The sequence below is a fragment of the Orcinus orca genome, chromosome 15 (genome assembly GCF_937001465.1).
Source record: "Orcinus orca chromosome 15, mOrcOrc1.1, whole genome shotgun sequence".
In the NCBI taxonomy this organism is placed as follows: domain Eukaryota; kingdom Metazoa; phylum Chordata; class Mammalia; order Artiodactyla; family Delphinidae; genus Orcinus; species Orcinus orca.
The window spans coordinates 16,138,122-16,161,094 of record NC_064573.1 but is presented as its reverse complement, the minus strand read 5'-3'; the positions used below and the strand labels follow the sequence as shown (position 1 = coordinate 16,161,094).

The 22,973-nt window shown below is 43.6% G+C and overlaps 1 protein-coding gene across 15 annotated transcripts in view; it reads left to right on the top strand.

The window, feature by feature from the left end:
• The window catches only part of NEDD4L (NEDD4 like E3 ubiquitin protein ligase), a 344,838-nt gene that overhangs the window by 266,809 nt on the left and 55,056 nt on the right, over window positions 1–22,973 (top strand). For 9 of the 15 annotated variants that reach the window (XM_033424917.2, XM_033424926.2, XM_033424927.2 and 6 more), the window contains 8 exons: window positions 908–1,074; window positions 6,936–7,068; window positions 8,220–8,396; window positions 10,542–10,616; window positions 12,162–12,221; window positions 17,201–17,332; window positions 17,832–17,951; window positions 19,019–19,216. In XM_033424917.2, coding sequence (XP_033280808.1) covers window positions 908–1,074; window positions 6,936–7,068; window positions 8,220–8,396; window positions 10,542–10,616; window positions 12,162–12,221; window positions 17,201–17,332; window positions 17,832–17,951; window positions 19,019–19,216 — 1,062 coding nt within the window. The remainder of the gene's footprint in view (window positions 1–907; window positions 1,075–6,935; window positions 7,069–8,219; window positions 8,397–10,541; window positions 10,617–12,161; window positions 12,222–17,200; window positions 17,333–17,831; window positions 17,952–19,018; window positions 19,217–22,973) is intronic. The other 6 variants (XM_033424919.2, XM_049697710.1, XM_049697709.1 and 3 more) reach the window with 5 other exon arrangements.

Genomic DNA, 22,973 nt, shown 5'->3' with positions numbered 1-22,973 from the left:
CAAGCTTTCATCTTTCTCTGTGAGAAGGACTGAAGTGGGTGGTAGGCAGTCTTGAATGTTAAGATTTCATAAGCACATCCACAGATTTTTATCTCAAATCCAAGGAATTTTTTTTTTCACACTCTTCCAACCTTCCAACTGTAATAATCAGTGAATTACTTAATTTTCCAGTGACTTTACTAGGGAATGTCAGGAAGGAATACTTAATGCCGAAAATATGTTTTGCAAAAAAAGCACCTCTGAGTCTGGTACCAGGAAGCCTGTTGATGCGGCGGCAGCAGGTGGGGAATGGCTGAGTAGGAAGCGGCAGCTTCCAGGCTGCTCCTGGCTGTCTGGCGGCTCGTCCTTCCTGCAGCCCAGGAGCTTCCCCTCCTCCTGGAGCCGCCTCCATGCTGTCCTCCCTGGGGAGCGAGAGCGCCCCGGGCCTCCCGATGCCCGGGCAGGCCACGGATTCTGCGAGAACACACATGCTGCAGGGCTCATCTTCCCAGCTCCCTCTTACCTTACGGAGGTGTTGAAAAGATGACAGCTGTAGCGTGACCCGTATCATCGGCAAGGCTTTGTACGGCCCCGGAGGCCGTCAGGTCAAAATAACAAACAAGAAATACGAAAAGAGTGTAACGTGACTTAGGTAACGTGACAGCCTGTGCAGATCCCCATCCGAGTGGCACCCTGCAGTGTCATCTTCTTAGAGGGCAGCGCAGTTCATTGGCCATGGCTCAGAATATTTTTGAGACGCTCCTAGAATTGATTTTTTTTTTTTTTTGCCCTATTTTGGGAATTTCTTTAAATGTGGCGCAGGAAGCCACCGTCAGAGCCGGAGAGCACAGGAGTGAGGACGAAGGGCACAGACGCACTGTAGCCATCAAAGCAGCCTCACCATCTCCCCTCTGATTGTGCTCCACAGCCCGGCTGGGAAGTTGTTGACTCGAATGACTCGGCGTCTCAGCACCAGGAGGAACTTCCCCCCCCTCCCCTGCCCCCCGGGTGGGAAGAAAAGGTGGACAACTTGGGTCGCACTTACTATGTCAACCACAACAACCGGACCACCCAGTGGCACCGACCCAGCCTAATGTGAGTACCGTCGATGGTCAGGAACACGTCCCCATGCTCTGCAGTCAGGTGCACACGTGGCAGCGCTTTGGGATGAGGTTGGGAAGTACATCTTGTACCGGTGAAAGCACGTGGTTGTGAAAGCAGCACAACAGGATTCCTCTTCGTGGAGTTAAAGAGCGTGGGAGCCTGAGTTTGTAGGTTGTACAGAAGCTCTTGCCTTCGTATCAGGTTCTCCTGTTGTAAACACGCGCTAATCTATTGTGTAGGACTTCTTTATGTAGATTCGTGAGATGTAGAGCAGGGGTTATTTTTCCTTGGTTTATCTTACGTTTGGTGATTACATCACTTTCCCCTTCTTCAGCTTCCTCTCCTGGCTAACCCGTCATGGAAAATAGCAAACATACTGGCTCTTTAACTTTTCTGGATTTTTATTGCATAATTATTTGATTTGGAAACTCTCTCAAAATTTTTCTTTTCCTTTTTGGAAAATGTATAGATCACCCCCTTGATATACTTACAAGCACATGGGAGGGTTGCTAACTCACAATTGGTAATTACAGTTTGTTCTAATCCCTTGCCAGCCTCAGGGATACAGTGAATTGATTACTGTTTTGTTCACGTGACAATTTTTGGTCTAATGATGGCAAATAAACACTGGTTAAACCTCAACTACTATAAAAAAAGGATTTGAAGCAGCTTAGTTTTTGAATGATAGTATACAGCAAGACCTCAAACTATTAATATACAATAAAAGGCAAAAACAAAATATTAAAAACAGAAAAGGAAAAAATTGTCCTAGAAATCATGACCTCCCTAGTAGTCAAGACAAGGAGGTAATTACCACTAACTTGTATAATTTTCAATATGAATAAAAGCAAGTATATGAGGTGAGATAATTTTCTCTTTAACCCAGACTCTGAAGGAAATTTGCTAATGATGGTTTTTAGCAGGTATTAGCAATGGGATGGATGGTGTTGTCAGTAACCCTTTTATCTTAAGAAATTGCAAAGATGACCTGCATAGGTAGGAAAGGTGGCCAAGAAGTATAGTCTAGATTTTGTTTGGTTTAGAGAAAAAGCAGAATCTGCAGCAGTGAATAGCCAATCCTTCCTAAGCCCCTACGTGGGTTCTCGTGAATATCAGCCGTCCTTGGTCAGCTTTGGACCACACGGTGTGTGCATCAGTTCCTTGTTCCCAGGACAGCATAAATATCCCAACATCCAGATGACGTTGAACTCTTTTTTGTTGTAATTTTTTCCCATAGAAATAAAAACGGAAATGGTTTAGTTGATTCCTTTAATTAATTTATTTATTTAGTTTTTACTATTTCCCTTTGATTAATGACCATAGCTGTTAAAACTGTTGTAAGCCATTTGACTACTCTAGTTATTTGTAGTTCAAAAAAAACAAAGTAACCGCCTTGGGCTTGGTTATGTGTAGTGATCAGAAGAATCTTGGTAGCAGTACCCTAAGCCAGGTACCTTTATCTACCTTTGCTAAAGGTCATAGGAAAGGAATACCTGAAAACAGCACTCTCTGGGGACCACAGTGTCATGACCTCTGTAGAAAAGTGCCTACTAGCAGCTCTCAGAGAAAGACTGATGGCCAGTACATATATAGAAAAAGGTTCACTTTCATTAATAATTATGCAACCGAAGTCTGTATTTAGGAGGGAACTGGAGACAATTGCTACTTTCTCTGCCGCACAGAGTTGTGGAACTCTAATGAGGGAATTTATACAAGCTCTCACGTGTATAAATGCTGGCTCAGCAGTGGGGAAACTGTGGTTCTTCCGAGCTCATGTTCACCTGTAGTTTAGGGAGAAATCAGTGGCATGATGGTCCACATCAGTGAGGCAGCTGAGCCAGGAAGGACGTCTGCAGAGCTCCAGGTGGGACCTGCCAGGTACCTCCTTTCCACCAAGCATGACTTCTAGAAAGCAAGAGAAAAGTTAGATGAGGAAAAAGATTCGGTTTTCACAATAACCTCCTCATCCCGTCTGAACTGTTTGAGAATTTGGGGGTGTTTTTCCTTAAGTTTATTTGGCTTGACCAGAAGCCCTCAAGCCCTCCAGGTTATTTTAATGTGTTGTTTTAATTCAAAAATGATTTTTTGCGTAACTCAGTTTTCACAGAATACTGCAAGTTTGGTCTGGGGGGGAATGGATGTTAAGAAGGGTCTTTATGGGCTTCCCTGGTGGCACAGTGGTTGAGAGTCCGCCTACCGATGCAGGGGACATGGGTTCGTGACCCGGTCCGGGAAGATCCCACATGCCGCGGAGCGGTTGGGCCCGTGAGCCATGGCTGCTGAGCCTGCGCTCCGCAGCGGGAGAGGCCACAACAGTGAGCGGCCCGCGTACCGCAAAAAAAAAAAAAAAAAAAAGAAGGGTCTTTATTAAAAGGCTATATCTGAGGAAGTCAGATGAGAAGTGATGATCACACGCTGCGCAGAAAATTAAGACTGTAGTGGAGACTCTCATTTCTTAACCGGTTTGCTACAGACTTGCGCTCCAGACTTCAGCCCCTGAAAAGTCCTCATTGACATCCCGTTGCCCTCAGGCTGTTCTTACAGGGTCCTCCTCACCCTGCCTCTTGCCAGCCACAGTCAGAAACGTAGAGCGGTCTGATCATGCGTAGCTGCTTTCTGATTACTTTCTCTTCTTCTTGGCCCCATGGATGTGCTAACCCCCAATCCCCCCCCCCAAAAAAAATAAAGCCAGAACGTGCCCCTTCCCCTGGTAACCTTCCGATGTCACTCTACTATCCCTTCCTCTGGGAGCACCGGACGTCTTCTGTCCCCCTCTCTCTGAGAGCCCTGTGCCTCCCTGTCAGGACACAGAGCGCATAATACTCTTACTGCCTGTATGAGCAGGGACTGTGGTTTCCTACTCACAGATCAACCCCTAGCACCTGGCACAAGGTAGGAGCTTTTAATTGAACGAATGACTACAGATGAGTCACTTCTGAAAGTGGGTACAGGCACGTGGTTAGTGAGCTGTCCAGGCCTGGATGCAGAGCTCTCAGACGGAAGGCGGCCACAGAACACTCCCCAGCCCTCTCGGGTCAGACAGTGGCCTTTAACATGCCTCTAATTTTAGAATGGTCCTTATCCTATTTAAATGTAAACTGTAAACATTTTACTGTCAAAAGCACAAGTTTAAAATCATGAAGGAATTGCATTAAGACTATAGATGAACTTGTGAGACTCAAAACACTTACTTTAACTCTTTTCAGTACTTCTCTTTCTAAACCACTTTGGCAGTCTCCCATCTTAGCAGTAATTTAATCATATCTTAATGACTCCGGTCATCATTAGTCACTGATGTATGTGAATGTAAATGATCAGACGCACTGATCTTAATTGGCACTGAATTTGATAAATTTATGGGTTTTCTTCTCTTTATTAATCTGTATGTTTCCCATGAAAGTCAAATGAAGAATATATATGTGAAATTAATGACTGAAGAAAATTGAAATAGCCACTTTTTAAATTTTTTCCCTGCCTCTAATAAAATCATGTTTCTGTTTTAATTTGCCAGCTCAGACATATTTTTAAATGTTCATCTTCCTATTAGTGACCGTTTAAACTTCCTGTCAGTTTCAGCAGCCCTCTCGTTCAATTGCTTATTTAAGGGCAAAAGGCCTCCCTTGTATGAACATTTTCATTTTATCACTAAAGACCATAAAAAAGCCCAGGGTTGGAAATTCAGAATCAGAGATATCTTTCTTCTTTATGCTATTTAGTTGTTTCTGGTTCACACTGATTACTAATTATTCAAGCATGTTGGATAAGGAGGATTAGCATAATTGATTTTAAATGCCCCTTTTAAAAAAAATAAGTCCTTCCAGAAAAATGGAATTTTTATATACTTCTGATAGAAAATGCAGACATAGCAATATTAAAGCCTTATTCTTTTCAACCTCTCTGAAATCCCTGTAACAATTCAAGTGTGTGTTATAACCCGGAACACACATTCGGTATTGACTAAGTGACACCTGACATTTCAAGTGAAGATTTAAAATTTTGACGCAACTTTTCTATGTACAATATTTTAAAGTAAGGCCAGTCATTATAAAGTGAAATTGAATGTCCTATAAAAATCACGGCAGCAGTATAAAATCACAAAGACAATATTATATTTTCTAACATATCCAAGAGAGTGTTTTTTTTTATCATCCTGTTTTGGTGGTTTCAGAAATTGTGTTAGTATACTTGTGTGTCCCTTGATTTTAATTAGTTTCTCTATGGCCTTATGCGATTTTTTTCTGAGGAGTCCTGCTTAACATACTATTTTTAGTCCAGTTATAGTTTAATACAAGTATAAAGTACGCAAAATGTATATTTCTGTTAGGTTTTAAAAATTTGTATATTGGGCAGTAAAACTTCATTCAGATCTTAATAACAAGAGGTTTTCTTTTAATGTGGATTAAAGAAAGCTAACCTTCATACTGTCCCTTTACCAGTAAAGCTAAAAAATGTAAAGCTCTTTGGTGACAATATTCAGACTCTCTTGGAAACTGGCATTAAAGAGTCACCTGTTCATTTGCAAACAGTGCTGCTTGTTGCAGACTGTTCGCTGTTACAGGGGCCCAGCATGTTCTTTGGGGGGTATATAGGAAAAGAGTATAAGTTAGCTTGAGAGTCATTAGAATGTTTTAAAACCTGTGTTTTAGGAAGAGTCTATAATGAGGGTCCTTGATTAATACTGGATTTCATTTAGTCTGAAATAATGTTTTCAAATATTTTGAAATATTAATTTGCAGCGTCTTTTTTTTTTTTTTTTTGCGGCACGCGGGCCTCTCACTGTTGCGGCCTCTCCCGTTGCGGAGCACAGGCTCCAGACACGCAGGCTCAGCGGCCGTGGCTCACGGGCCCAGCCGCTCCGCGGCATGTGGGATCTTCCCGGACCGGGGCACGAACCCGCGTCCCCTGCATCGGCAGGCGGACCCTCAACCACTGCGCCACCAGGGAAGCCCTGCAGCGTCATTTTTTAACTGAATATGGCGTCTTATTGAAAGAGTCTGTAAGCGTTTTCTCTGAAAAACATTTTGACATTTAAACTTCTACTCTGAAAGCCTCCAAGTAGTATTTCTCCCAAAGGAGAATTGCCTGTAATTTAGTGCAAACGTTTTCAAGATTGACTCAATGCTTTTCACATCCTGAATTAAGAGAGTTACATGACGCCCCACCCCGCCACCCCCCCCAAAAAAAGAGCCTATGAAGTTGCAGCATTCCTCAAATCCAAGTTGATTTGGGAGGTTATTGCCTGATGTTTGTGGATTTTAAAAAGGAGTTTAATGGGGAGAAATGCAGTGTCATGCATCTGAGAGTCTGTCAAAATGAGATCCTCAGAGGCCGAAAAAGTTCACGTTGGGTCAGGAGCATTTCCCTCCAGACCCCAGCTTTGAGTTTATACTATTTGTACTCATTGGTTAATTGTTGGTGACCAAAAGTTGTGGCCCTGTCATTGCTGGACTCCTAGAGAGGGGTCACCACGGACTGGCCATGAGTGTGAGCTTACCTGTCACCTCTCCTTCAAGAGGCCTCCCTTGTCACTGGGGCAGATGGATGGAGGACTTTGATTTCTCTTCTTTCTTAAACACTAAAGTACATGCTGCAGTATATGCCTGAAAGATACTCAAAAATATTGGGACAGATGCATTTAAAGACTGTATTTCAACGAAAGGGACCTAGGAGAATGCTTTAGCCAAGAGGTGGTGGCAGATTCTCCTGCTGAACGGCCAGCTGATGGTCAGTGTTGCACGAGAGAGCACTGACACTGTGTTAGGCGTCAGGCCCTTGGTGGGTGTTGGCTGGTGTCGAAGGGCCAGGTGTCAGTACCGGTTCTCCTGACTCGCACCCTCACCCCGCGCTCCCAGGGATGTGTCCTCCGAGTCCGACAGCAACATCCGGCAGATCAACCAGGAGGCAGCGCATCGGCGCTTCCGCTCACGCAGACACATCAGCGAGGATCTGGAGGTGGAGCCCGGCGAGGGCGGAGACGGCCCTGAGGTAGGACTTCCCGCTCTGCCGGCACACTCCTTGGAGCTCCTCCTTTCCGTGTTCTCCAGGTTGAGCCTATGTCGTAATTTCTTGTCTCAGTAAATCTGTATAAAAAGGAAGGCTCATGGTCTCGTGGCTGATTGATGACCATCGAGATATTTATTAATTAGAAAGTGCTTACAAAAGCCATCTTTGACGAGTACACATAGTTTACATTGCTACAAAAGGGAATGACATTATTTTTAGCACGGAAATCTTAAGATGTTTTCACTTTATCCTTTATTTTTCCCCAGAGTCTAACCACCTCTTGTTAAATGGCAACATGGTTATCATCTTTGAGCAGTTGAAGTAGCCCTGTAACTTGTTTGGGTACCAAATACAAGTTTTTACTGAGTAGTTTTGACATAGTGAAAGAGGTTTGTTACCAAGAAAATAGAAATTTGGGTGAATAGAAATGTTCATAAGTTTACCCTTAAATGCTTATGGTGAATTACTGTGGAAGAATGTATATAAATTGAACAGCAAATTAGCAAGGCAGCAAACCGTCACTTCCATGCTGCCTTAACAACTCTGTTTACTTATTAGGAATCCATTCTTTTGAGACATTGCATTAGGAAGATCATTCACAAAATGTTCCAGTGATCAAAATTAGAAAAGCAACGTGAATGATGCTGGAATAAATTCACTAAGAGTTACTTCATACCAGGGCTTACTTACAGCTTATAGCATCTCTGCTGTTTTCATTGTGAATCCTCAACGGTTAGGGTAAAAGAAAATTCACGAAAATCATAAACAAATGCCTGAGAATATTTTTTTAACCCATGCAGGTAGTATCAATGCTAGAAGCAAAGCACTGCTCAGAGAGGCGCTATTACAAAGGGACTAAGAGCACAGCCCCTGGGACCAGGCTTCCTTGGCTCAAGTCCTGACCCCACCACTTCCTAGCTCTGTTACCTTGAGCAAGTTATTCCCTCTGCGTCAGTGTCCGCATCTGTTGATCAGGGTAGTAGTCTTTATTTCCTTATGGATCCTGAGAATATTGTGTGCCTCCTGAGGGCTCAGTAAATGTGAATTACAGTTATCATAAGGGTTATTACGGGGGCGGGGAATGAGAGGGTCCCTCGTCCTAGCGGTTACCACAGCGTCTTGTTCCTTGGTAGCCTTGGGAGACCATTTCGGAAGAAGTGAGCATCAGTGGAGACTCCCTCAGCCTGGTGCTGCCTCCACCACCAGCCTCGCCTGTGTCTCGGACCAGCCCCCAGGAGCTGTCTGAGGAACTGAGCAGACGGCTTCAGATCACTCCGGACTCCAACGGGGAGCAGTTTGGTTCTTTGATTGTAAGTAATAGTGAAAATCTTTCCTGATGCATAAAAAAACTCAAATCTATGACTTGTGTTTCATCAGCTTTAACCCTGTAGAATTTCTTTTCCCAGCCAAAGGTTCATAAAGAGTACCTTTGTCATAAAGGTGGTGTTCGCACTGGGACCTGGGAGACATTGGGTCTCCAGGTTAATCCTCTTACGTCATACCCTGTGTGCTTTACCATTCTCGTTTCACAGATGAAGACGTGATTTTAAGTGACCCATCCGAGACAAGGTTAGAACAGGAGATAGAGAGACATCTCCCAAGTCCCAGAGTACCAATCCTTGAGAAAGGTTGTGAAATTGTGACACTGTCACCAGGGTAGCATTTGAACTTGGGTTCTTAACCATCAGGGAAATTCATTGTAGACGCTTCAGGTGGGGCTAAGCCCCAATGAGAACAACAGAATCAGCCATGAAGACCTGTGTCTGACAACACAAAGCTCTGCAGAAAAAGCCCACAGAAAGTTCCTGCTCATGCATAAAACTGAGAAGCAATGCAGTCTCAGTGTCTCTTGAGAAATTGAACCTACAGATGTGCTGTAGTAAACGATGGTAGTCCCTCTGCTGCAAATGGCATCCTAGAAAAATAGTCATCATTACAGCCATATCAAATGTAAATGAATAGGACGACTACATAAAATGTAAAAGCCGGTAAGTACTCACAGAATTGTTACTCCTTCAGTTATGTGTTTTTGCTTTAAAAGACACCATTGGCCCGTGTCATGAGTTGCACTGATTACTCAGTTAATGAGCTTTTGTATAAAAATTCTATGAATGTCCTTCAGAAAGAGAAATATCACTGAGACGAAAATTTAGTACTGAAGAGGCAGGGAAAAAAAAGAGTTTGCATATATGGGATATTTGAACTGATAAAACTGTTGCTACGGAAACAACATAAGCAAGGAAGCCATATATTTTAAACATTATAAAAGCAAGTAAGTACTGCCAGAAGCATAGCAGTGGTACACCTTTAGTCTACCAAGTGAAAAGCCATCATTTTAGGCAGCACTGATATTAAGCTATCATCTCTTATTATTTGTATAGGGAGCTTCTGCATTAATCTAGGTTCATAAAATATCTTTAAGATCCAAGTGCAAGTGTCGGAGTTATGTTAAGTTCGTGTTGAGTCTGGTTCAACTATTAAATAACAGTGCCTAGGAAAGAGAGGAGTAGGGCAGTAGGGGGTTCTTCTCCAGTTTTGCTTGTCAAGGTCACTCTGTATTCATGGACAACAGCATGAACTTTGACTAAAGGATGAATCCTTCATGCTAACCGTTGTGAAAAGACTTGAAAAGCTTCCCATTTACTGCTGCAGAGTCTGTCTTTGACCTGACCCCATTCTCCTGATTGCAAAATATTAAAAGCGAGCAGATGCTACAGAGTTGTCCCATGTACCAACCTGTTGCTAATTAGACCCCTGCCTTGTGTGTGTGTGACCTGCTGCTGATCTGTGGTCCTTTTTTTTTTTTTTTTTAACAATATAGATTAATACAAACAAGTGAGAGGAACATATTATACATTACACTCTATAGATTTTTTTCTTTTAGTTTAGCCGTACCTATTTTCCTTCATTCCTGTTCTGTACAACTTCTGAACTCCATTCAGAAGCTGAAGCTATAAATACCTAACCCTTCAGAAGTAGCCGAAGATTATATTTGAGTTCCCCTGGAAATAGAATCCAACTGATGCTTTGTCATTGGTCACAGTAGTCAATAAATGTTTAATAACTGCATGTCAGTATCTCTTCCTCTATTCGTGTTCCACTAGAATTTACCCAGAGGTTGCATCTCAAAGCAGAATTCAGGACTTCTAGCTTCTCTTTTCCACTATTAGAGCAGCACTCAAATGTCATCTGTGGAGCCCCCTTTCCTGTTTTGGCCTCTTATGTTTAACATTATTTCTATCCCATCTGCTTAAGACACTTGAAAGTGACAGTGGAAGATACTTGACTCCTTAAAAGATTACTCTCATTACCCCGAAAAGATGGTGTTTCATTTAATTATACCTTCTAATATTAAAGAGCAGTGACTAGGCTTGAGTGATATATTTTTTAATCCAGTGCAACTCGTTTCTCAGAATATGTGTCCCTGATGCTCCGCGTCCTTTCCTCCCCTTCAGCAGAGAGAGCCTTCCTCGAGGTTGAGGTCCTGCAGTGTCACCGACGCAGTCGCGGAGCAGGCTCATCTGCCTCCGGTAACCCATGCTCATTTCCAGCCGTGAATTGGCTCTTTGGGCTTTTATTTAAAATCATCTGGGCTACTGAGGAAGAGTTTTTCCTGTGCCAATCCATTTACCGTCTACGTAAGACATTAAAATGTCCTAGCAAATTGCCCAAGGAGAGTGAATTTCCAATACGAAGAGTTGTCCTTGTCACCAAAGTCTCTGAAATGGTAAAAACTCCATTGTTTTGCTTTTCCATCCAAATTAATACCAATTCTGATGTGCTTACTTGACCTAAACATTAACAATTCCCTGTTTAAAAAACTTCATTTGGTCCCTGAAGCTGTGTTTGAGTGACCTATATCTCAAGAACATAGGAAGAACTCTTCTGGGTGGGCAGCAAGAAGTCCTTTCCATTACTAATGCTCTTAACCCACAAAGCCTCTGTCCCTTCTCTTTAAAGCCAGCTCTGCTGACTCAAGAGTTGGCTATAATTTGTTCCCACTTTCCCACAGTTTTCATAACTAGCAGGAAATATAGAAGTGTAAAGGGTATTTAATAATATAGGACATAAATAAAAATGAATATTCTGATTGGAAAGCAGGCCAGAACTGCTTTGGGAGATGTTTAATAAACACGTTAAAAGTAAATTTTATGTAAATTTGTATTACAACAAATCCTTGATCATTGGTAGCGCTTGTTTATTGCATATGAAATTGTTTGCAATGAAATGATCACTGTTTATTGCATATAAAGTTGAAGAAGGGAAAGAAAGATTGCACTTAACAGTTTTTGCAATCATAGTGTCTTCCCTATTGTGTACATTTTTGCTCAACTTCAAAGGACCTTTTTTGCCTAGGCTTTAAGTCTTTTATGTTTACAGAATGAATAGTACATTAGTCAACTGAGTAATCAACATAATAGATGCAGTTGTGACATACATGGAAAGGGCTGGTAGGTCAGAAGCTTGACAAGAGCATCCTTTCTGGGATCCTTTCAGGCCTCCCCCAAAACAGAACAGTCAGCTGTGATGGACTAGTGGGATACTCTTCAGATGATGCTGTGATTTTCCTTGATGAATTAATGGTGCTTTCTCTCCTTTTCCAAAATCAGTGTCAGTTTTATTGGCCAAAAGAGCTCACTTCCCTGAAAACTGATGATTCTTCCCTCTTTCCTTGTGCTCCGTGAAGCTGTGAACTCACTGATCACCAGTGGCCTCTTACTTGAATCTCTGAGTTTGACAGATTTAATAATCTGCTAATTATTTAACAGTGGGGGCACGATAGTGGTGCTTTCCATTTTTTTTCCATAAGACATCTCACATTGTTGAGGTTGTCAATTCATCGCTTACCCAGGTCAGGGCTGCAACCTGAGCCTTCTCTGGCTGGGAGGGTCATCGTGTTCCTCTTTTCCTTCTGGTCATCAGTGGTTGCTCAACTTTATTTGGACCGGGTGGATTGCACAGATTTTGATTCATGTCACCTGCCTTACTGGTTGCACCAGCACTGATTCCTGATTCAATAAGCAATGGGTGGTCTCCCGAAATGCATTTCACTGATGTAAATTATCATTTAACAGCCCAGTGCCCCAGCTGGGAGAGCACGTTCATCAACTGTCACGGGTGGTGAGGCGCCAACGGTAATGATACTCTCGTTCAGACATGAATGGCAAAACTGGGGGTTGGTTTTAATATTTTGGGTCATGGTGAATATACACTTTTTTCTTCTTTTTTTGATAAGAGCAGCTTCTTATGTGCCACAGAGCTGCATGCTTCTTATTTTAAACCTCTCACTTTCCCATTGTTTGAAGGTACCGGGTAAAACGAATTGATTTTTAGTCCCGTATAGTTTTATGAGGAATACTGTCAAGCTTTGTTTAAAGTGCATTTTAATCTGATCATTTAGAGTCTGTTTCTGCCTTTTAGTGTTTGTACTCCTGATAAGCGTTTCCCGTGTGTTTAGAAGACTTGGGTAAAATATTTTGGTTGGAGGAGAATCAAGGAAGCCACAGGAATTGCATGCAATTATACATGTGAATTTTCAGTTATACATTTCCCGTACCACGTTTCAAAGGCTGGGTTAGATTTTTTGTATCACAAGCGTGAACCAGTGACCTTTCTCTGCTACCAGGGGCCCCTACTCACAGGTTCACAGGTATGAACAAGTGTTCATATAATTTAGGAGGAGAGAGGAAAGAGTATAATTAAGAAATTGAAAAGATCTAGAAAAATGGTGTTTTTAAGCCAAGTATCTGTTATTCTTATTACTCATTATTTTAAGTAATTTCTACTGTTCATGTTTGTGGGTAACTTGGACGACTGTGTACTAAGTTGCCTGTTTTCTCCTTGATCCCTAAAGACAGGCTAGTTGATAGTTTATGCTTGGAGCTGCTATAGCTATTTGAAGAATTTTCCTTACTGTTTTACCTTTGTATGTTTGTTGTAACTGCTTATTACTCGAGAACACCTTTAAATACATATACGATTGCTGATTCCTGTAGGATGTTGATTTAAAGGAACAATTTGGTTATATTGTTAGAATTTACTGCTCAGCATTGTACACTGGAAAATCGAAGTGGCAGTCTGCAAAAATCAGCCCAGTTTAAAGTATTGAGCTGCAGTGAAGGGCATGTGTTGGGTGGGCCAGGCTCAGCCTCCAGTAGAATTCAAGAAAGTTCAGATAAGCTCGTATATTTCCTATTGTGCGCTAGTAATTTCCATGGGAGTAGAGCTGCGAGGCGGACAAGATCACTTCATGAAATGATTTTAATAGAGTGCAGAGCTGATGAGCATCTACTATCATTTTTGCATTTTGTTGGCCTTGGAACCTGACGTGAGTGTTGGAGTGTTGCGAGAGCTGATGATATTAAATGACAGGGTAAACTGAATTATGATCGTCCTGGGATCCATGGTCAGAATCACCTGGCAGGACGAAGTGATCCATGTGAATGAGCTCCCAGTGGCCCTGCCACTGTGCTTTTCTTCTTGCCTGTGCTCTCTCCCTCCCCCAGCAATGAATTAAAAATAGGAATTTGGTTTTGTTTTCTATTTTCAATGACTGGGTAGTAATATTTCCTAAATGTTTTATCTACTCTCATGCTTTCTACGTACCTGGTCATCTTTCGCCTGGAATAAGCAAACCTTATGGCTACATTAGAAATTATCACGTCTATTTCTTTTGCACCCTCACCATCCCTCGTGACGAATAGCCTTTACTTTTGCTTTTCCAATTCCATCTCCTTCCCTGTCAGCCGCAACACTGAAGTGTGCTGTGTCATCCTGGAGCTACCCTGGGACTCCCCATCCCACTCCTTCCTCTGTGCTCTCGTAAACATACACGTGGATGCATGTGTGCGCACATACGCGCGCGTGCGCGCGCGCGCACACACACACACACACAAGTGGGATCTCTTATACGTATTAGTTATCAACTTGATGTTATTCACTTGTGGTCATTTTTTCGGGACATACTAATTATTACATAGTAGTCAGTGATGTGAGTGCACCGCAGTTTATATAATTTTCCTACATCGATGAACATTCAGCCTCCACCCCCTGGGCACTGCTCGCCATGTGGCTTTATTAACCATCCTGGTGTTGCTCTCTTTCCATGGTAGTGCTTTTATTTCTACGGTATAATGAACAAGCCCTGATTCTCATCTGCAGAGCCGCAACCCTTTGACGTATGACAAATAAATACGCACTGGTGCCACTTTCCAGCTGGCTAAGCATGAGCCCTCTCTGTGAGAGAAAATGAGAGGCATAGCACAGTTTGGGGGTTTTGCTATATATACCCTAATAATACGCTGAGGTAAGAGTGTGGCAGGGTTTGAGTGAATCTTGGAGAATCTGTGATAGCGCCAAACATTTATCATCTTTAAAGGCATTTTGAAACTGTTACAGCTCCAGTGTAATTGAGTTCTTCATTCTAAAGAAATAAATGGAGCTACCATGAAGCTGCAGTTAAATGGCTCCTTGGCTTTGTGAAACACGGCGGTAGAATTCAGATGAAAAGCTGTGAAGTGTTAAATTAAGCTGACTGGCCGTTTTCTAACTTGTCTCCTGATTAATTCACATGTTCTCGAGGTGGTAAGGAATGCACGTGTGCAGAAGCGTGCGCACTCCACGCACACTGCAGGAGAAGGCTGACGTTGGCTCCAGGGCTGCGCCCCTGCCATGGTCTGTGCCCCTGCCGTGGTCTGTTCGTAGAAGCTGAGCCCCACCCCCTCCCCAGCTGTGGGAGGTGGTGTTTTGAGTCACAGATGGAATCATCAGCACAGGCTGTTCTTCATGGACACTTGGAAAGAACCCTATAAAGAACCATTTTAATAACACCATCTTGTGTAAATGGAACTAGATCGTAGGTTGCCAATTCAATTCTCAATAGAAGGTAGAAGGAACATTTTAATCAAATTCAATGTTCTCTACAACACTCCTAGTTTTCCATAAACTGATTAGCCCTATTAACTGTGGATCTATGAAAGTAACCTGGTTGCTGGAATACTCTGCTGGAACTCAGTCCTGAGATTATCCATGACACATCCCAGTTATTTTAGTTTATTAGCCTCCTTGTAAATATCCTTTCCAGGGATACTGTAGCTGTAAAACTGTCCTTAAGGTTTCCAAAATGGAGTTTTCTAAGGGCACATCTAACTGCCTGTCTGCAGAAAATAATTCAACGGGGAGGCCGAGAAGCAGCATTTAGTATTTAGTATTCCATTCAGCCAAAACATTTTTGGTCCTCATATAAACAAACAGTATGTCAAGGCTTGATAGCATGTACTTGGCCAAAAATACTAATCAACCACTAACTTAGGTTACAGAGTCCACTGGGTCAGCAGAATCCATTGCTGTAGTGCCCAGATAAAAAGTAGCCTGGAAATAGCTCCTTTGTGTTGGTGTCACAGCGAGAGGAGGAGGGTGGAAAGAGCTTTCAGCTGTAGACAGATTCATCTGTCTTTAATACTCATGGAAGGATCAGGTCTGCATGTTGATGTTTCTTCCACTCTTGTTGTATCCCCACAGCTAGATCCAGGACTCTACGTACTCAGAGTCTTGGAATTGCCATTCTGGGGCCTTGGGGACTTTATCTGGAATAATGCCAAGGAAATAGTTGCTGCAGTTTTAGCAGAAAGTTGTCTTTCAGATAAGTACACTTGCCCTGCTGGGTAAATGTGTTTTAGAAATAACCATTAAGGCAGCTGCTTCCTGGTCTGTTTTTCTCTGGAATGTGCTATTTGAGCTCATGAAGTAAGATATTAAGCCTCGTTGCCTGCAGTCCCCAAATGACATGGCTGCGTCCCTGATCTTGCTTTTCAGTTCAAGGTCTTGCAGTGGACTGGGGGGCCCTCTTTGCCAAGGTACCTTGTTGGCAGAGAACACGAAAGATGGGATGAGTACAAGGAGAGATTGGGCTAAGAGATTGACATCTTCAGCCTAACAAGAAAACTGCATCTGGTAAAATGTCTGGACTTTCAGAAGATCCTAATTAGGGAAGACGGTGCCCTAAAAGAAGTGGTTTCCTTTTGTAACCTCACGTAAGAGATTATTCCTGATGCTTGGCCTCTTGTTTCTTTTACGCTCTCCCAAGAGCCTTGGTAGTCATGGTTGGCTTCTTGTTCCTACCCCCTTCCTTAGAGTAGCAGCCCTTTCCCAGCTACAGAGCTCATGCGCAGCACCCCCTTGAGGCACCCCTTGAGGCACTGGCCTCAAGCAAACATCCCCTTGCCTCCGTGAGTCTTTGAGACACCCTGCTTTCCAGCAGCTCTCCACCCCGCCTGCATTTCTCAAACTGCTTCTTACAAGCAAAAGTGTCGCAGGAAGCCTTTTGCAATCTACTTTGAACTATCCAACCATAGTCACTCTGTACTGCACATGTCTCTCAGCCCAGAAGCTACGTGTGCTCCATTCACCCTTTAAGGAGACAAACTCCATACAGGAGGATGGGGGGGGGCGGGGAATACAGCCTCAGTTATCACGCTTCTTTGGAATTCTGGCCTCAGATCGCCAGGTGGCGTCCCGGGCTGGAATAGTTGAGATACTCTGGTCAGTCACTACCGTGAAAGCAGGCCTCATAGAGAGCAGACTCTGTGTGTGTGTGTGTGTGTGTGTGTCCCCCACCCCGTGCCGAAAGCTACGTAGTGTAAGGGCCCTAAGCTGGTGAAGAATTTAGGAATAGTCTAGGAGAGCATCCCTGTGACAGCTAGATTGAGGAGACAATATTCAGGGCATCCCTCTCAGAGTCGGTAACATTTAATAATTTGAAATACCTTTTAGGCTCTACGTGGTTTGACAGTAAAATGCAGCAACTAAAACGAATTGTCATATTATTCTCTTTCCTTATGATCACGTTGGCAGCAACCCTTTATGGTGAAGGCTGCATGGCCTGGAACTGAGTTTTGTAAGATTTTTGACCCTGTGGCTTGTGTGGGAGTTCATTTCACAGTAGGTTTAAATCTATTGGAAACCTATTGCTGTTTTCCAGGCACTCGTGTTTTCGGTACCATTAGAATTAACTCACTTTGTCTAGCACAAATAATTCTGGGTACGTATTACTTTATTAAGTTGATCGGAAAACAAATGCAAGATATTAAATAATAACAATTTCTTACACAAACAGCCATCAGTGGCCTATGTACATACCACGCCGGGCCTACCTTCAGGCTGGGAAGAGAGAAAAGATGCTAAGGGACGCACATACTATGTCAATCATAACAATCGAACCACAACTTGGACTCGACCTATCATGCAGGTATGCAGATCGCCACACAGCTTATAGTCACAGGCAGTAGAAGCCAAAACGGACGCGAATCCCATGTTCCCGATGTTTATGTGTTGTTCTGAAGAACCCATGTTTAAGAAAATTTTTCTCGCAAATGCATTCCTTTTAAACATAGTATTTGCCCTAACGAAGAATTTGGTCCCTCACTCAGTCTCTCCCTAGATGGTCCATTTTAAAAATGTGACGTGAAAGGTTATTTTCACAGTAAGAGCCTGCTTATTACAATGGGTAGCATGCCTCCGAACCCCCTTTTTTCTGAGGCTGGTTTTTATGCCGGCCGGTGATTCATTTTTTATTTCCTTGGAGTGTTTCCCCATCCTTCCCCCCATTATTATGCGTAGTCATTTCCTCCGTGCTTTAAACAGGCCAGACCTCTCCTAATCGCTGGCTGTGTTGTTGGGTCCACCCTCCAGTCACGCGCGCAGGGAGAGCCTCACACGAAGCTAACTTGTGTTTGCCTCCAACGTAGCTTGCAGAAGACGGTGCATCCGGATCCGCCGCAAACAGTAACAACCATCTAATCGAGCCTCAGATCCGCCGGCCTCGTAGCCTCAGTTCGCCAACAGTAACTTTATCTGCCCCACTGGAGGTGAGAAGGCTACGTCATCTAACTGGGGTCACGTCTATCCTGTGACTTCTCCTCATTCTCTCTTCTCTCTGAACTGGGGCTTGGGTTTTGCAGCCACCTTCCGCTCTGATAATCAGTCTCTGTGTTCGTGGTGAGGGGTGTCCCTGTGCAGCCTCACTCCGTGCTTCCCATCCCTGGACTCACCTGATTCTCATTCTCATTGGGCTGAGGCCATGGTGGCTTGTACTGGACATGGGCTCCTCTCTTCAGAACTCTCCATTCGTGTTGTGTTTCACTCCTTACTGCCTGTTACCTCATGAGACTCGCATAATAACTCGTATTGGTTCAAATACCAATGCTTACGTTGAGTTTTTAAGCATAGCTGTTGCTTTGATCTGTTTTTCCTTTCGACCGTGAGGTCTTCCGTTGTATCAGCCTCCGTGTTTCTGATGCCTGTTTGCGTCTCTGAGTCACTGCTGGGCATCTGCTTTGCGCCCTCCTGTTTGTGTGGTTTTAGGGACATCCCTTAACATCACAAATACCAGAGACGAAACCTTTGAAGTTCTAAACGTGACTGCATCTTAGAGATGGCTGCGGGCTTCTCCATGCCCGGGTTGAAGATGTTGATAAGTGGGAATGGGCAATATCTCCTCCAAACTGTGATGTAAATGTCCTGGGTAACAACTATGCAATTCCAGGTGGCTGTCTCGGTTGATAGAGGTTTTTCTTTTCTGCTCTGAAAATTGCCAGTCCATCTTCGTTAGACTGTGAGCTCCTTGAGAGCAGGGGCATGTTCTTCTCCACCTTCTGTACAATCTCCATCCATAATGCTCACTACAGAACAGTATTTTGGGTACATACCAAGTAGCTGTCAAAGGATGGTGGCTATACGTACTTCATATTGTTGTGTGTTTAACCAGTAGAAAAACCTTACAGTTAGATTAATTTTAAAAGTAAACCAAGCAGGTTTTTTAGGAGCTTCCCCGTTGTCCCTCTTCAAAGAGGAGTGTTCCATGACCCCCAGGTACATGTTGACCCCTCTGGACTAGCACTTGGTAAGACTTCTAATGCTCATTATTATTCCTTAGGGTGCCAAGGATTCACCCATACGTCGGGCTGTGAAAGATACCCTTTCCAATCCACAGTCCCCACAGCCATCACCTTACAACTCCCCCAAACCACAACACAAAGTCACACAGAGCTTCCTGCCGCCCGGCTGGGAAATGAGGATAGCGCCCAACGGCCGGCCCTTCTTCATTGACCATAACACAAAGACTACAACATGGGTAAGGTCGCTACTTTTATTTGGCTCCATTTTCATCCTGAGGTCTGGCATTCATTCCTTTATTTCCTTACCCGGTATCCATGGTTCTTGCAGAGAAATTTCCTGGCAGTGAAGCATGTCCCCAGAGGGTCTTCTCAGCTTGGTCTAGACTCTGCACATGGGGGCTGGGGGGGAGCAGGTGACTTACGGGCACAGGCTAATGGCCACCTTTGGTACGGGTGCCTTTTCTTCAGAGCACTCCAGGAAAGCTCCAGTTGTGACAATTTACCACATATGGAATACAAAAGGTAGTGCTACATATAGCTAGGATTCTGATGTTACTGCTTCCCATCTCAGGATGCTGTAACCTTATTAGGAATTCTAATCTTTTTAGAAATGATGTTTCTTTGTCACTTTCTTTTTGCATCTGTGTTGACATTACCCATCTTTATTTTTATTTGATGTGTCATTTTAGTTTTTACTGTTTACATCAGATAAGTATTTTATACTCTGTGCTACATTACTTTCTTTTAATTGTGGATCAGGAGGTATACTAAAGACTTGGTAGATTTGATAGCTCTTTTTTGTGAACATCTTATCACAGTTGGTTATTTCTTATCACAGGGCTCTTCCATGTGCCCCTGAATCATGCATGAGAGAGAATCCGTGCATTGTGTTAACCTGAGAAAAATGAGATTAACGAAAAGCACATATGTGTATCTTTATGTTCCTCTGTTCACTCTTCATTTCTTCAGGGGAGTCAGTGGTGGCTCATTTAATGTAGCATAGAGTTCTTTTAAAAGTCATGGTATCTTTCTACTGAGTGGTCTCTAGACCAATGATTAGCCTGAAATGCGTCCTCATGTTTCTATTTCTGATGCTACCGAAGGTTTGTTTTCCTTCCTCTCCCTTATATCCCCATCTGATTGTCTGGGTACCGAGCGTAACTCAAGTCTTTCTGTCCTCTGGGCTGCTTGCTCAGAACTGATGGTATGTGAAAGCTGGTTGAGTTTTGGTGATTGTCACTGGCCCTAGCTCTGTGGTCTTGGACCAAGAGTGAACACATGCTTTAAATTCCCATTTCTAGTGTAGACACCAAGTATACCCAGTTGAAAGAACAGCAGTATCGTGTTAAGGAAGAGACCTGGACCCAAATGGTCTGGACTGTCACTTACACTTTGCCCGTGGTGTGATGGTAATTCAGTCCCTTGAGAATTGGATTCGATGGCCCAGCAGACCCTCTCAGACCTCATGGATCGTGGTACAGTGTGTCTTCACGAGGACAATCTTAGCATTTGGGGCAGGACTGTGCCTGTTATTTGCAAGACGTTTAACATCCTTGGCTTCTGCCACTGCATCCTAATAGCCACTGTCGCCGCCCCCCCCAACCCCTATCCTAGTGACAACCCAAAAGCTCCCACGCATTTCCCAACACCCCGTAGTGAGAGCCGCTCCAATTTTGAAGTAAAGGAATAACCTGCTGAGAGAATTTATCATCCAGATCTGGTAACATTCATTTGGTAAACGCGTCACTACTGCTAAGGCATATATGATAACATGTAGCTTTGAAGATAAGATTATAGGTCTCTGGCAAGATGAGAGTAAAAGATAGGTCGCTCCTTGGGAAATAGAGTGAGAGAGATTGATGTGAAAACCTTTTTTCCCTCGTGGACATAGAACCTGTAGCAGTCCTGCTGGTGTACCCATTTCTACTTACTACAGCACTGCTGGGATTTCTGTTCCTCAGCCAGGAATGGGAGCTCCAGAAATAGGGGGTAAATATTGTAAAAGGAGCTGGATTCGTGTGTGCGGCCACTGTGGCTTGCCAACATAAGCTATGATTTTAGTCATTTGAACTAGCTTAGTAATCAAATCCCCTAACCTTTTCACAGCCTTTCACACCACAACTGCAGTGTAATTGCAGCTGGGCAGATTTTATTTAAAATAGCACCAGCTTTATTTATTGCCTGCATTGGTGCTGAGTGAAACCCAGTTTCAATTTTTAATTGCCCCTTTCCACCAGATACTTGTGATTCACTGATTTAAATTTTTAATTGGTTAAAACAACATTTTGTTGCTGCTGCTGTCGTTGAAAATCCTTAAGGTAACAACTGGGAATTCCACAAACCGCCACGCTTCTCCTCTAAACTCGGATGTGCTGACACAGCCGCGTTATCCCTGCTAAACAAAGGCCCATACAAAATTCTCGCTGTGGAACGCAGGCTCTAAATTGCTTGTTTATTTTGACAAAAGGTGGAAGGCTGGAGAGAACTGTAAAGATAGTTTTCGGCTTAAAACCTATGTTGACTTTGTTTGGGGTTTGCTTTGTTTTTTTATTTTTTTATTTTTTTATTTATTTGCTTTGTTTTTTAAAGAGAGAACAAATAAGAGAGAACAGCTGTTCTTAGATTTGAGCATTATCATAGGAAAAGGAAAAAAAAAAAAATTGGTCAGACAGGTTGAGAATGATGAAAATTGTCCTTCTTCCCCCAGCACCCTGTGTCCTCTTGATTCCTGCACTAACCAGAAGCAGGAAAATGTTCAGGCCAGCATTTCCCTCGTATACATTGATAGAGGAACATTCCCTTTGAAGTCTATTTATAAAACACGGCCTCTCGCACACACAAATAATGGAGGCCGCGTGCCAGCCGTCTATCAGGAATAAAGTCTGACACAGCAGATGAGCATCACTTTGTCCCCACCTGCATCAGGCGGGCTGTGGATGCACGGCAGAGACCGGGGAGCTGGGGAGAGATTACAGGAGGGCTTCAACTCATGCATTCATTCCTTCTGCTGAGGAAGCAGCTCAAAGCATGTGTGTAAGAGTATATTTATGTCTTTTACAGGACAAAGCCTTGGCTTATTTTTGTGGCAACAAAGATTATACCTCAGTTAAGTTTCAGGTTTGTGTTCTGCCCAGGTCCAAACTAATAAAACTCACTGTAGTCTAGCCCTGGTGGTTGTTCCCTTCCAGGATCGAAAAAGCACAGTTGTCTTTTCAGCTAGCCAGCATGCCCATATTTTATATATTTTTAAATGATTCCACGAAGAAACTTTTTTTGGGGGGGTGGGGGGCTGAGCGGCATGTGGTATCTTAGTTCCCCTACCAGGGATCGAACCCACGCCCCCGGCACTGGAAGCGCAGAGTCTTAACCACAGGACCATCAGGGAAGTCCCCAAAGCCTTTTTTTCTTTTTTTTTTTTTTTTTTTTTTGCGGTTCGCAGGCCTCTCACTGTTGTGGCCTCTCCCGTTGCGGAGCAACAGGCTCTGGACATGCAGGCTCAGCGGCCATGGCTCACGGGCCCAGCCGCTCCGCGGCATGTGGGATCTTCCCGGACCAGGGCACAAACCCACGTCCCCTGCATCGGCAGGCGGACCCTCAACCACTGCGCCACCAGGGAAGCCCCAAAGCCTCTTTTTTTTTTTTTTTAAATAAGATGTTGATCTTTGCCTTCTGTTTAAAAACGCTTTCAGCTGTAACTGTGGGAAGCAGCTGAGAAATACTGGTATAATTGCGAAGAAGTGCTCCTACTATGCTGAGGAAAGGGAGGAACAGCCAAGTGTGTTGTGTATTTCACTCATTCACATGTGTATCGTTTGAGACCTCATTAGGATTCCAGCTGACTGTCATTCCTAAAGCTGTCCCAGTCCTGTGGGGCCTTGGCTGCCCTTCTCCGCTCGTCTAGCTGCCCCTCTGTCACTCAGGGGATTCCGTGGGAGGCTGGGTTCCGTGCTGCCCCCCAGGCTCAGCCCGCAGAGCCTGATGGATGGCAGCTGC